General features: G+C 57.8%; 4 protein-coding genes across 4 annotated transcripts; 2 read left to right on the top strand and 2 right to left on the bottom strand.

The window, feature by feature from the left end:
• Positions 1–296: 296 nt before the first annotated feature.
• EX895_002814 (uncharacterized protein) lies at positions 297–2,195 on the bottom strand (the record flags this gene model as incomplete). The annotated part of the gene is made up of 1 exon (XM_029883412.1): positions 297–2,195. One exon carries the CDS (start codon positions 2,193–2,195, stop codon positions 297–299), a length of 1,899 nt encoding a protein of 632 aa, XP_029740089.1.
• A 767-nt stretch (positions 2,196–2,962) lies between these two features.
• Positions 2,963–3,933, top strand: EX895_002815 (uncharacterized protein; the record flags this gene model as incomplete). The annotated part of the gene is made up of 2 exons (XM_029883413.1): positions 2,963–2,965; positions 3,058–3,933. 2 exons carry the CDS (start codon positions 2,963–2,965, stop codon positions 3,931–3,933), a joined length of 879 nt encoding a protein of 292 aa, XP_029740090.1.
• A 569-nt stretch (positions 3,934–4,502) lies between these two features.
• Positions 4,503–7,523, bottom strand: EX895_002816 (uncharacterized protein; the record flags this gene model as incomplete). The annotated part of the gene is made up of 1 exon (XM_029883414.1): positions 4,503–7,523. The coding sequence occupies one exon, from the start codon at positions 7,521–7,523 to the stop codon at positions 4,503–4,505; it is 3,021 nt and encodes a 1,006-aa protein (XP_029740091.1).
• Positions 7,524–9,077: 1,554 nt separating this feature from the next.
• Positions 9,078–13,598, top strand: EX895_002817 (uncharacterized protein; the record flags this gene model as incomplete). Its single annotated transcript, XM_029883415.1, has 1 exon — positions 9,078–13,598. One exon carries the CDS (start codon positions 9,078–9,080, stop codon positions 13,596–13,598), a length of 4,521 nt encoding a protein of 1,506 aa, XP_029740092.1.
• Positions 13,599–13,713: the final 115 nt, after the last annotated feature.

The raw sequence follows: 13,713 nt of genomic DNA on the forward strand, positions 1-13,713 counted from the left end.
GTCTCCTAATTTGTTTTGTCCACTACACCTTGAATGCTCCCCTTTATCCTTGAAATGCGATGATCCTTTCAGCTCCTTACTACCGTACGTCTTTTGTGTTCGTTTGGAACGTTGGAATCAAACGTTTCTCAGCAGCCAGCTGCGACAGCATTTGAGCGACACATAGCGATACGCCTTCGCAAAGAGAAAACACTGGGATTCACTGGCGTCGTTATTGTTACAGAGAAGAGCGATCATTTGCGCCACGTCGCACACCACCAATATGAAGCTTGAGCGTACACTTTGCACCTTTGGATTCAAACACGGTTCTCCTCCAGATCAGCACGCCTCCTCACCACAGCTTCGACGATCAACCTCGCCCTTACACCTGTGTCCGCCACTTCCACCCCCTCTGCCTCCGCCTCCAGTCCTCCATACAACGTCCGCGCAGCCCGCTCTGACAGCACGCCAAACCCGGACATGACATTCTCATATCCTGCATACGCACCTGTCGCGGTCGCGGAAGCCGTGATGGACGGAGACGACGACGCATTCACGGCTTTCATCGCGGGCGAAGGCGTCGGCGACGGACTCGCCGAGTCGGATGCTGCTGCGTTGGCTGTAGACACCGACTTGCGCGCTCGAGCCCGAGCCCGCGCGGTTTTGGGCTGGATCGAGTCGGCGACGCGCGTCATCTTGGCCATCATCTTGCGTTCCTGTGCCTCGGTGTGCGACAGCGCCCTGTCCACGGCTGCTTCGTGCTGGTGCGGTGCTGCGGCGGCCATGGTGGCTGCGTCGTGCTCGGCTGCTTCAGCTGCGCGAAGGATGCGCTTCTCTTCCTTTGAGGGGAGGTAGACGATGGCGGATTGGTCGCGTCCCTGCAGAACATGCTTTTTGGCTCGAGACGCTGCGGAACCGTTGCTTCCTGGATGGATGGTAGACTTGAGAAGACGTCGTTTGGTTTGAGCGGATACAGCCAACTCGGCGTCATTTGCACCAATACTGGCAAGGGCAGCCGTGTCAGTGGGGTCGACAGCTGCAACTGTGGAAGCGACCATCAAGCTCGAGGGGCTGGCATGCAAGTCGGCTAGAGGGGGAGGTATTGGGAGCTGCTGCTGTTGCTCTGCAATGTCGAAGCGGTACAGTCCAGCTGAGCCTGTTTCGACAAGATCAGTGCGTGTATCCTCGTTGAGATGCGGTGCGGTGAGGATGTATGGCTGCAGTGTCTCCTGTGCTCGTGCTGGAGATAGCGCTCGAAGGCTGAGAGCTGACTCGGATGAAGCTAGGCGCGAGGAGGCGGAGGATGCTGCGGGCATCGTGGCTTCATGATCGCCATTGGCAGACACAGCTACCTTCTCTAACGCTAGGACCCGCTGAACGTGGCAGGTGGCGCGTACTTCGGCTGCCATCAGAGACAAGAGCTTAAGCGAGTCCTTCATCGAGTCTGAATCGAGACCGATCAGCGTACCATCGTCGAGCACGCCAATCTCGTACACAGCAAGCCCACCGCCTTCGAGCAGCCTCCATTTGAGTTGGGTGACGAGCCGATCGAAGCGCTCTCTGCTAGGAGGGAGGATCTTGAGCTTGTATTCGAGGTTGCCCTTCTGATCCACCTCTGGCGCGATCGGACCGAACGAAGAAGGTGGGGATGCATTTGCAGTGTCAACATTGGCTGCAGAAGATGCGTTTGCAGTGTAGTCTCCAGCAGCGTGGACGGGAGCGAGTGCGGGAGAGTTGCGGGATCGAGAAGCCATAATGGGATCGAGACCGACGGCCTGAAGGGGTGAAGACGAGTATGCGGTTGTCTCGGATGCTCTGCGCACAGCAGGATTGCCAAGCGCTGGTGATGCGGATGCCATGTGGCCGTTGCGCGGTGCAGGTGCGGGCGGCGCGTGGCCCTCGAGCTGCTGATCGATGCTGACGTCCATATCGAGCGAGAAGAAGCCATCAGCCTCATCGCTGAGGTCGGAGAGCGCATCGTCGCACGACATGTTGAGTAGGTGCAGTGCGGGGAGGCTATGGTGATCGTGGTCCTTGGCGTCGTTTGCTCGAGTGCCATCGAGTAGATTCAAATCATGGACGTTACTACCAAAAGGATGGTGGGAAGGTGGCGTAGGTGGCGCCGTGGTGGATGCGCTGGTGGATGCCGAGGTGGAGAGACGTGCCGACCAGGGCGAACCTGTTCGTGGAGATGGTACTATCCGTTCTCCTAACATTGTTGCTACAGACGCTATATTCTCACAATCATTGCTAGCTATATCCTGCGGCCGAAACTGAGATGGTGTTGGTGGTCGATAGTAGCAACGCAAACGAAAAAGGCGCAGTCAGTGATGTCGGACGACGTGATGAGCAGGTGAGTGAGCAAGCGGGTGATGGTGTCGGGACAGGCGAAGTGGGTCAAGTCGAGTCGAGTCGAGTCAGTCAATTTCAAGCACAGCAGCGGTTGCGCAGCACGTTGAACCCTAGCTGCATTTCGCATTTCGCATGACCTGCCCGCCGTTCGTTGTTGCTTCATAAGCGAACGCTCCCCGCAATCACGCAGCTGAAATGACTCAACGGGATAGCTAGGATCGGATCGACCCCGATCGGATATGATTTCTCCTGAACTGCGATTTCAACACGTCATTCGACATCGCGCCTTGTGAGGTTTCTGTCTAAAAAAGGTCACGCCGCGTGTGACCCGCTCAGATCACCTTTGGATAGAACTTTATCGGCTCAACCGTCATTGGAGTGAGTGTAGTCACTGCGCACGCACAGCCTGGAATCTTTGCTATCGGTATCGGCCCTTGCCAGTAGCCTCCACCTTTTCTTGGTCACCACCAACTTCTTTCCACGATACCACACGTTTGGCCTGTCACCATCGTCGTCGCTCAGCACCACCACCATCATCTCGACCACTGCTGTTCGCCATACTACCGCCAAAATCCTAGACGTTGCTTCTCCGTCGTATCAGCATCCAAGCTAAAAAGAGCACCCGCCCATCATGGTAAGTTGTCTCGCCCCATCCGCTACCCTTCTTCTCGTTGCTGCATGCACTGACAATGCTTTCTGGCGTGTTCACCATTTGATTGTCCGCAGCCGCGACCATCGGCGTCAACGCCCCATCTCATCTGGGCCGCCGGCCATTTCCTCTGCTTCTTTGCAGGCCTGCGCTACCTCGCCGGTACACTGATGTTTGCAACCTCATCCGGAGGATTGTCACGATGGTACACCGCCACCTACCTCGGCGCCATCATCTCCTACTGCGTCGTCGTGTACAAATCGTTTGGCGTTCCGCAGCTCAACAAGCCATACATCCAGCGCGCGCTGATGGACGAAAACGTGCAGTACCTCTTCCTCGCGGTGTACTGGTTCATGTCCAAACCCATCTTTATCACGCTCGTGCCCTTCGTCACATTCTCGCTCTTCCACGTGCTTACCTTCTTGCGAACGACCGTCATCCCCATGGTCTTTCCCTCGGCTTCTCCCGCAGCAGGCACCAACCAGGCTGCGGCAGGAGGCGCACCCGCAGCCTCGCCTGCTGCACCCCCGGCCAAGATTGCCAAGTTCATCCAAGGCTGGGTCAAGGCCAACTACGACCCTGCGATGCGCTTTGTCGCATACGCCGAAGTCGCCATCTTTGCGCGCGTGCTCTTCGGCGCCGTGCTGTTCCGTAACTCGCTCATGGCGCCGCTGTTCTATGCCCACTTCTTGCGGCTCAGATTCTACATGAGCTCGTTCACGCGTGCCGCGTTCCAGCACGTCAAGACGGTTCTGGACGGGTATACCCAGCACCAGAGCTGCCCGCCTGTGGTTAGGAAGGCTTACTTGACCTTGACGGATCTGATTTCCAGGTATGCGAGCTCGGTGCTGTCCGTGCAGAACCCGCAGACGGGTGCACAGCAGCCTGCGGGTGCGGGTGCTGCGGCTGCAGGTGGTGCGGCTGCTGGTGCAGCTGCGGCTCCAAGGAGGTAATACGCTTGCGCAATCAGGATCGTCTTTTATTGATCCAACACCTGGCTGCATGAACAAAGTCGGCCCAGTCTCACTCTGATACTCAGTGGCAATCGATTTGGTACTTGTCGACTTCCAAACCCATTCGCACATTGCGTCGACTGGACATCCAGCATCCACCACCAAAAAGGACCCTCATCCGAGTCAGCTATCCCCAGTCTCCCGCTCTTCTCCTCTCTTGTCCTCCCCTTGACCGCTTATTCGCTCAGTGTTCATACATTTTTTTCGTTCTCAAACCAAGCCTCAATCGATGCGTATCCTTGTTTGAAGTCTTGTTCTCCTATACACGCCTCTCACAAACCCTTTCGGACGTCCGACAGCGCCACAACGACAATTTCCCGCATGTTCATCTTGAGCGTCGATTCAACCACCGGCGCAGCGAGGCTGTGCCACTCTCCACCCTTTGCAAGAACCGCTCTCTGTGCTCGACACTCGCTTGACGCTCGACAGATTCACACACCCAAAACACACACGCAAAGAGCAACAAAGCACTTGATATGAAAACGCTGCTTTCTACCGGGGCCGCTAAGTTATGCTTGCGACGCATTCCACGCCTCGTTCAACGCATGGAACGCCGCACTGGCGATCATCTTTTGCTCCGTCGTCGCGTCCTTGCTGACCTTGTCCGGATGCAGCCGCGCGATCGCTTTCGTGTAGTTCTTCTTCAACCCGGCTTGGTCCAGCACCTGATGCAGCGCGATCGGCTTCCATCCGAGTTCGGGCCACACGATCGTGTCGAGCGACGAGAGCAGCGCACGCAGGTTGGTCTCCTTGCCGCGTTTCCACGCCTCGATCTTGGCGTCGACGCTGTCCTTGAGTGCGAACTTGGCCGATTCTTCCGCGGCTTGCTTTTGCTGTTGATCGGCGAAGGCTGCGCTCGCCTTTTCGCTTCCAGCAGTGGCAGTGGCAGTGGCAGTGGCACGCGGTCTGGACTTGACAGGCGCAGTAGACGACACAGCTGGACCCACCACTTTCTCACCCAGCATCTTGCCGCATCGATGCAGACCCTCGCGTGCAAACTTCATGTTGCTGCTCGCCGTCCTCACCCCCGATCCCTCCGCCTTCTCGTATTCCAGCAACACCTCCCAGTCAGCTTTGGCGAGCTTCCACCGCTCGTTGGCCTCAAGCGCCTGTGCACGTCGCACCAACGCTTTGCCGTACGTCTCCCTCAGGTTGACGTCCGCGAGCTCGGCAGGCAAGGCAGCCTCCTGACTCGCCCGATAGACTGCCACGCGCCCGCTTGCATCGCGCTGCGAACCGCCAAATAGCGAAAGCACAATGGCAAGCAGCTGGTCACAATCTGCAATGGTGCCCGGCGCATCGCCGTTCTTGAGGCGCGCATTTGCACGGTTGCTCAGCAGCGGCACCAGACGGATCGACTCCGACGAAGACGACGACTCCAGCGCCGAAATGCCGCGGGTGTAGCTCGCTTCAGCATCGCCATAGGCACCGCGTCGGAAGTGCTCGTTGCCTTCCTCCTTGTTGCGGTTGGCTGACGAGATGGAGTGCGACGCATCCGAGGGGATAGGACGGCGCTTGAGCGGAACTTTGGGTGGGATGGGCGATGGTGCTGCAGATCGTGCAGATGTACCGCCGCTGCGTCGATTAGGCGAGGCGTACGGAGCTTTGGCAGCCGCAGCCGCGCTGCTTCCAGCAGGTACATTGGGAGGTGGGTGAGAAGGGCTCTGCTGGCGAGAGGGCTTTTGGCCGACAGAGTCGGCTTTACTGCCGCCCCAGAGTGCGCTCGCAGCAGAGGACATGGCAGCAGCGGCTGCTGAGACACCGCCGCCACCACTGTTGTTGCTAGCAGGAGCAATAGGAGCAGCGGGTCGACGAGGAGCTCGGGTAGCTGGCTCTGGAGCAGACACTTCGCCCTCGTCGTCAGAATCTTTGAATCCGCCAAGGTCTGCAGGCTCGTCTTTGCTCTTGGTGAGCCCAGTATCGTTGGTTCCCTCGCCATTGGCCTGTGCCAGCTCAGCATCGATCATCCATTTGGGTTTACCCTCCCACTCCTTGTTACGGGAAGCCGCTGAGGAGGCGCCCCATCTGCGTGCTCGATGGCGTTCGCTGCCTGCATCCGAAGGAGTGGTGCTACGCTCAGCTGCGGCTCGGTTGCGCTCATCCAAGGCTTTTTGCGCTTGGGCTTTGGCAGTGGACCAGAATGCGCTGGCCTTGTTGAGCACCGAAGAACCGATCTCGGAGGCTTGAGCGTAGAGTTGATCGGCCTGCTGCTGCCAGTCGGCGCCTGCTTCCGCATCGAGCGCGTCCTCAGTAGGTCGAGTGCGATGCGGAGGTTGGACGGAGGCACTGTTGCTCTGTTGCCGCTCTCGCTGTTGCGGCTGACGGCGGCGGTGAGGTTGCTGCTGATTGTGGAAAGCCTCATCGTCATCCGAGTCGCGGAAGGCAGCGGACTGGGACTGAGCTTGTCGATGCTCCTTTGCTTGAAGCTTGCGTGCGAGTCGCTCATCTTCGTCGTCGTTGCCCTGGCCGACAAGCAACTCGAGTGCAGCCTCGACATTAAATCCCGTATCGGTGCGAGCTAGCGCCTGCCTGGCCTGCTGAGGGGAGAAGCCCATCTCGACAATCTGGCCGATGACATGCGGCGGAGGAGAGCCGGGGCGTGTCGAGGCAGAGCGAACACCGGTGAGACGACTGCCACTAGCAGGGGAGGGGACTCTGGAGCTGCCTGCCGAAGAAGTGGCGGCAGAGCCGGAGAGGGAAGCGATACGAGGATCGAGCGCTGTGAGAGGTTGCTTTGGTGCGTCTGAGACGGGCATGGCGAGTGCGCCGAGAATATCGTCTGCCTGTTCATCGTTGTCGGCGTGAACAGCCACTTCGGGAACATTAGTGGAAAAAGGCTGGTCGAAGCTGTCGAAATCGAACACGTCGTGGGTTTTGCTTTGAGGTTTTGATGGGGCCGTAGCCATGGACGATAATGTCGGCTTGGACGAGCTGGCATTCGACGCGGAGGACGCTGGCAATGTAGAAGAGAGTGCGTCGAAGTCCCACGGATCTTGAGCCTTCTTGACGGGGCTAACCACGGCGGGTGCGGGTGAGTCGAGACGCTGAAGAGCGAGAAAGGATGGCGACTGCGTTGCGGCTGCCTGGACGGGCCTGGTTGGAGCGGTGCTGCCTCGTCCAAAGCTAGACGATTCGATACCGGACCAGAGAGCGTCGTTGCGTCGTTTGTCGTCCTCGGCTTTCTTCAGCGCCTGTTGCCTGGCGAGGCTCTGACGCTCTGCCAGGCTCAAGCTGGCTTCCTGCTTGGCTGTGGACGAAGACGAGAAAAGCGAGGAGAAAGCATCATCGTTGGAAGCAGACATCGGTCTGGATGCAGTGGCGGGAGGGACCACCGATGCCGGTGGCTTGCCAGGAGAAGACGAAGCGAATGCGGACGAGGAGCCATAATAGTTGGGTTTGGTGCCGTTCGAGGTGGAAGAGAAGGCCGAGTTGGCGTTAGCATTGAGGCCTGGCGATGACGACGACGATGGTTTCGACTGAGCTTTCGCCACCGATGTGGGCTGCCAGCTGAGATCGAGAAGATCGTCCATCGCAACTGAGAACTGTGGCGTTGTGACAAGTAGGAAATGGGACGGTGATGACAGACAGATATCAAGGAAGGAAGGGCCGAAATGAGAGGAGAGCAACACCCAACTCTCACTCCGAGCCTTGCACGGTGCAGCCAAGCCTGTGTGCAAGTAGTCCTGTGCGTGTGTGTGTTTTTGGGAATGTACAACACCGCTCAGCCAAAGCAACACCTGGACAGTCCGTCACAAATCGGCCCTCCCGATTCTAGGATGAGCGGCCGATTTCGTTTTCTGGACCCTCAGCGAGGAATTGTCGTCGATCCTTCTGGGCGCCTTCGCCAGCGTTCGACGACTTCGCGTTTGCCGTCTCAACAGAACGCATTTCCATACATACATTCGCTGCCTCTTCCGACACCCCTCGTCGTCGTTCTGCGAAAAGACGTCCTGGCCTTGCTTCGTGGTGGCCATTCAGAACCGGACCCAGCCAGCCGTGTTGGTACTGGGCAGATGCCAAAGTGCAGGTACGTGTGCCTCCGTTCCGATAACACAGTGACTCGGGGGTGAAACTGCTACCAAACAATGACGCTTCCCGGAAAGCAGGACGCTGCAAATGCAGCATCGAACGCCTGCTGTACAAAGCCTGCAGTTCGCTAAAAACAAAACCGGTCTCGTGTGTCCCAAGGGTCTGCTGTGTCTTGAGCTCTCTTTGAGCTGTGCGCATCTTCGATCCTGATACTTTTCGCCGTTTCTGTCGGCTGAAACTGCAGAAATTAAACGCGCGCATTCATTGCTAGAGACTGGTCAAATGCGTTCTGTATCAAAAATAAAACAAGGTAACTCAATCGAGGTCTGCCAAGGTCGTGCGCTCATGACCCTGTTTCTTGATTGCTTTCCCTCGTGTACCATGTACCATGATATGGGAATTGCCTTCAGAGATGGGATGCTCGCTGGATTCGCATTCTTCGCATTCGAAAGCGAGCATCGCATGCGATACCGAAACAGACTCGACCGCCAGGTATGCAGGTCGGATTGGCCGCAACGAGAAGCAGGAAGCGCGCAGATCCATACTCCCCGCTAAACGACACACGAGCAACCAACCCCCTTAGTTAATTATTTATGTTGGACTGGTTCCTTTTTTCCCTTGGATGCCCCGGCTCTGGCTCAGTGTGACACTTAATTTTCCGAGCATACAGGAGAATGAAACAGAAAAGAAAAAAGAGGTTGGTCTCCGCTCAGCTGCGCAGTTCCTGTCCATGCGGAAGACTTCCGAGTGCCCTTTGTGTGTGACATTCTGCTCCTCACCCTCCCTCGTTCTCGTCACCGTCGTCGTCGCCGTCATCTTCATCATCACCATCTCCACCACACTCGCTGAAGGCTGCTCAGCTCTGTCAGTCTGTCATTGCTGTCACCTGGGCTATCTCTGTTTTGCCGCTCCTGTACAACCCACAAATTCCGCGCATTTCGACGGGGATTCGACCCTCTCTCTATACGATCTATCGCAATTCCACCGCACTTACTAGTCGGCAGTCAGAGTCGCTCCTCGATACCAACCGCGGTCCGTCTACCCTTCATTGCACCATGTCGATCCCGGAAGCAACCTCGAGCTCTGGTCCGCCCACTGAAGCTACGTCGCTGCCGGCAAAGTCAGACACCAAAGTAGCAGCCGCCGTCGAGCAAGCCCCAACTTCACCTCCACGCCTTTCGCACCTTGACAAGGTAGCTACTACGGTTGCAGCCAACGAGGCCTCCGCTGCTGCTTCCGCGTCTTCCCCTTCCAACGATTTGTCACCCCCTCATCAACATACAGAATCCAGTCGTCACTCCACTCCAGCTACCTCGACTGCAGGCTCGGACCGTGCCCAACCCACATTCGCCTCCGCAGAGCCTTCATCTTTATCCTCGAATCTCCTCCGAGATCGTGCATTCGAGCAATCAACGTTGGAGCATGCACCTCAACCGTCAACATCTTCATCCTCTTCACAGCCGCAGCAACCACATGATGATCATCCTCTCGCATCCGTCCAGCCTGCCTACTTCTATCCCAGTGATGGTTCCACTTCATCTGCTCACGACGGCATTCCCGTCTTTGAGCCGACCATGCAGCAATTCCAGGACTTTTACGCTTTCTGCCAGGCCGTCGATACCTGGGGAATGATCTATGGTCTCATCAAAGTGGTCCCTCCCAAGGAATGGCGAGACTCGCTACCTGATCTTCGTCCACTTGGAAAGCAGCCGGGCGCCGCAGACACATCACAGCCAGACACTGCAGAGCCAGATCAACACGCAAACATCTCCAAAGTTCGCATCCGCAACGCCATCGTGCAGCACTTCACCCCGGCTGGGTCCGGTGTCTGGCGTCAGATCAACACCACTCGGTCCGCCAAGATCTGGAACGCAAAGCAGTGGGCCGACATCTGCATCTCGCAAGATCAAAAAGGTCCCGAGATGAATCGCATGGAGAGGAAGGTCGAAGTCAACGGGGTCTCCAACGGCGGATGGGGTCCCAAGAACATTGGCACAAAGGACGGCACCAACTCCTCCATCCTCGAAGAAGACGGCGTCCGCACAAGGAGTGGCAAGGCTCGGCCCTCCATTGTTCCTGCTGCTGGTGACTCCAAATCTCACGGCAAACGCAAACGTAACGAGCCAGAGCAGGATAATGACAAGTCGACCGAAAGTGGAAACGCTGAAGAGCAAGCAACGACACCCGCGCCAGCCCCGACGTCTCCCTCGTCCCCTGAGCGTCGTTCCCAGCGAATCGGGCAAAACACAAACGTCAAATCGCCGCCCATGCCTGCTGTATCCCGCGACGCTTCGCCAGTCAAGCCAAAGAAGAACTGGGAAGCAGAGGCCACCACACATGAGGAGTGGTGCGAATTCGACTACAAAAACTGCTGGCGCAGGGAAGCGTTGTCCAGAGAAGAGCTCGCCCGACTCGATGCTCACCCTAGCGTATCCACAAGCGAGCTCGCCCAGACAGCACGGCACGGCGCATCATCAGCGGATGCCCCCGTCACCTTGCCATCTCTTTCCAACTGGACACCCGAAGTGTGTCGGGAGATCGAGAGCGAATACTGGCGCTCTCTCAACTTCGGCAAAGCGCCCATGTACGGCGCCGATCTCAGCGGCACTCTCTTCGACGCCCGTACCAAACACTGGAACGTCGGCAAGCTCGACAGCATCCTTACTCGTCTTCGTCTCAAACGCAAGCTGCCAGGTGTCAATACGCCCTACCTCTATTGGGGCATGTGGCGAGCCACCTTTGCATGGCACGTCGAAGATATGGACCTCTACTCGATCAATTACATTCACTTTGGTGCGCCTAAGCAATGGTACGCCATCCGACAGGCCGATCGACAGCGCTTCGAATCCGCCATGGCCGGTGCTTTCCCGGCCGATGCACGTCGCTGCCCTCACTTTATGCGCCACAAATCGTATCTCGCTTCGCCATCCTTCCTCGCCTCGCACGGCATCCGCCCACTCAAGCTCGTCCACAAGGCCGGCGAATTTGTCATCACCTACCCGTACGGCTATCACTCGGGCTTCAACATGGGGTACAACTGTGCAGAGAGTGTCAACTTCGCGCTCGAATCGTGGCTTGACATTGGTCGCAAGGCCAACTACTGCCATTGCGACATGTCGCAGAACAGCGTGCGTATCGACGTGGACGCCTTACTCGAAGAGAGCAAAGAGATGGAAGAGCTTGAACGCAAACGCGAGCTGCGCCGTGCCAAAGAGGAGGCGGTTAACGCCATCGAAGAGGAAGAGACGGAGAAGCGCAGGATCCGTAATGAAAAGGCTAAGGAGCGCAGAAAGCTCAAGAAGGAGGCAGACGAAGCAGCCGCTGCCACCGCCGGCCCAGCACTGCCCTTGCCCTTCCAGGGAGGTGCCAACTTTTACGTCGACCCCAAGCAGGCTGCCACGAGTCCTTGCGTCTTCTGCCCCGCCGACGTCGACACTGATTTGGTAGCCACGCCCGGCGAGATCGATTCCACCAACTCCAAGCTCGCCGCCATGGCTGGTCGTCACGCGCATCGTCTGTGCGCCAGTTTTGTGCCCGAGACTTGGGTGGGGAAGCACGGCAAAGCTGAGGTGGTGTGTGGAATCGAGGGCATTGACAAGGCGCGCTTCTCGCTCAAGTGCCAGATCTGCCCGAACCCGAGCCTGCAGAAGCTGTATCCCAAGATCCAATGCACGCGCGGCAAGTGTCCCCGCTCGGCACACGTCAGCTGCGCCTTGGTCGAGGAGCACGGTTGGTTCATCGACGTCTGCCCTGCAGAGACGGCAGATCGCCTGGAAGGCAAGAAAGCGACGACTGCCAACAGCAGCCAGCAAAATGACGGTCTGGAGGATGGCGAGCGTCTCGTCGTACTCTGCAAGACCCACAACCCGCTCTTCCGTGAAGCTGAGGAGGCGCGCAAAGCGGAAGAGTTGCGCGAGCGCATCTATGCCCTGCCGATCCCATCCATGGTCAAGATTAAGACTCCAGGAGGCATGTTCCAGGCTTTGATGGTCGAGATCCATGAAGAGGAGGACGAGATTGTGATTGAGGATGAGGGACGACCGAGCACAGTCAAGTTCCACCAAATCATCTTTGATCCGCCCGCTGCTGCTGCTGATGAAGTCAAGCCAGAGCCCGCAACACTTGCTCTTGTAGCACCCACCGATGCTGGAGCCAATGCCGACGACGCTCCGCAGCCGAACAAGCGTAGAAGGAAGGCCAGCGAAAAGGCAAGCGCCAATGCAAAGGCTGCGAGCGAGGAGGCTATCGAGGCCAGTCTGGCCACGTCCGATGCAGCCATGCTAGCGGCGTCGGTCAAGCGACCTCGCAAGAGTCGCAGCACCGCTGCTATCACCGCTGCCCCCGTCGAAACGCCTACAGTGCAGTCGATAGCAAACGATCAATTCCAGCGAAAGCCAAAGCCACAGCGACAGTCCAAGAAGAAAGCACAAGTAGCAGAAGCTCAGGAAGTCATGACGCCGCCCGAGATGCGTCATCAGGCTCCGTTTTCGTGGCCAGGTCATCCAATGCACCAAGGTGCGTCGCAGCAGCAGCAGCAGCAGCCACAACAGGTTCACGCTACTCCCGTGCCCTCAAAGCGTGGTCCACGAGCTACGTATGCCGCTCAGCCTCCTACTGCATCTCAGCCGTCGCAATACTCTGAGCACTACGCACAGATGCAACAGCATCAGCAACATCAGCAGCAGCATCATTCTGGTTCGGACTTTGGAGCGACGCAGCACCGCAGTCAGGTCTATCGGGTAAATGGTGATGCAGGGCAGTATGGATCCCAGTATGCACCTGGCCATCCCTCCGGGTACGGTCGTGGTGAATACACCGTTGGTGTCGCTTCTCCCAGCTACGCACATGCCCAGGCACACCCACACAGCACCCACCAGCAGCAGTCGCGCACAAGCAACGGCGATCATTCACACGGTGCCGCTTCCTCGCCTTACGCTCCCTACCAGCAAGCCAGCGTTGCTCATCCTTCCTATGTTTCCGGTGCAGACGGCGGCAGTCATGGTCGACACTCTGCAGCTGCTGCTTCTACTTCGACATCATCGTCTCCAGCTCCGCCTAGCGTCCTGTCATCATCGTCTCCCGGTATGACTTCCGCGTCACAGTACGGCTACTTGGCTGCGCCTCCACCAGGATATCCGGACCGCACACCGCCGCTGCCGACCTACGCCAAACCGGTGACGCACCAACCGCAATTGCCAGGAGGCGGTGACGTGTACGGAAAGGCATATCCGGATTACAGGCCGCCGTACCATCACGCCGCTCCCCCGGGCTTGCATCCGGGTTACTCGGCTCAGTACGCACAACAGCAGCAGAATCGGCCGCATCATTTGTCGCAGCAGACGCAACACCAGCAGGGACACCAGTATGCGAACGGTCAAGGGTACCCGTACCACTATTCGGCTCATCCTGCACCGTCACCGTACGATGGACAGGTGCATCCCCAACAGCATCGCCAGCAGCAGCATTCAATGATGTCGCAGTCGAACCATGGAGCGTACGGACATTATCCGGGACATCATCCGTATCACGTTCCGCAACAATCGCCGGCTCCGCAACCGACGCACCAGCAGCAGTAGCAGTAAATCAGTGTCAGCGGAACACGCTGGTGATCACTGGGCAGAGGCGGGGTGCGAAAAGGTCGGCGAGGATTCTTGTGGATGGTCGACATACTTGCTCGTCTACAAGATAGGG

The sequence above is a fragment of the Sporisorium graminicola genome, chromosome SGRAM_18 (genome assembly GCF_005498985.1).
Source record: "Sporisorium graminicola strain CBS 10092 chromosome SGRAM_18, whole genome shotgun sequence".
In the NCBI taxonomy this organism is placed as follows: domain Eukaryota; kingdom Fungi; phylum Basidiomycota; class Ustilaginomycetes; order Ustilaginales; family Ustilaginaceae; genus Sporisorium; species Sporisorium graminicola.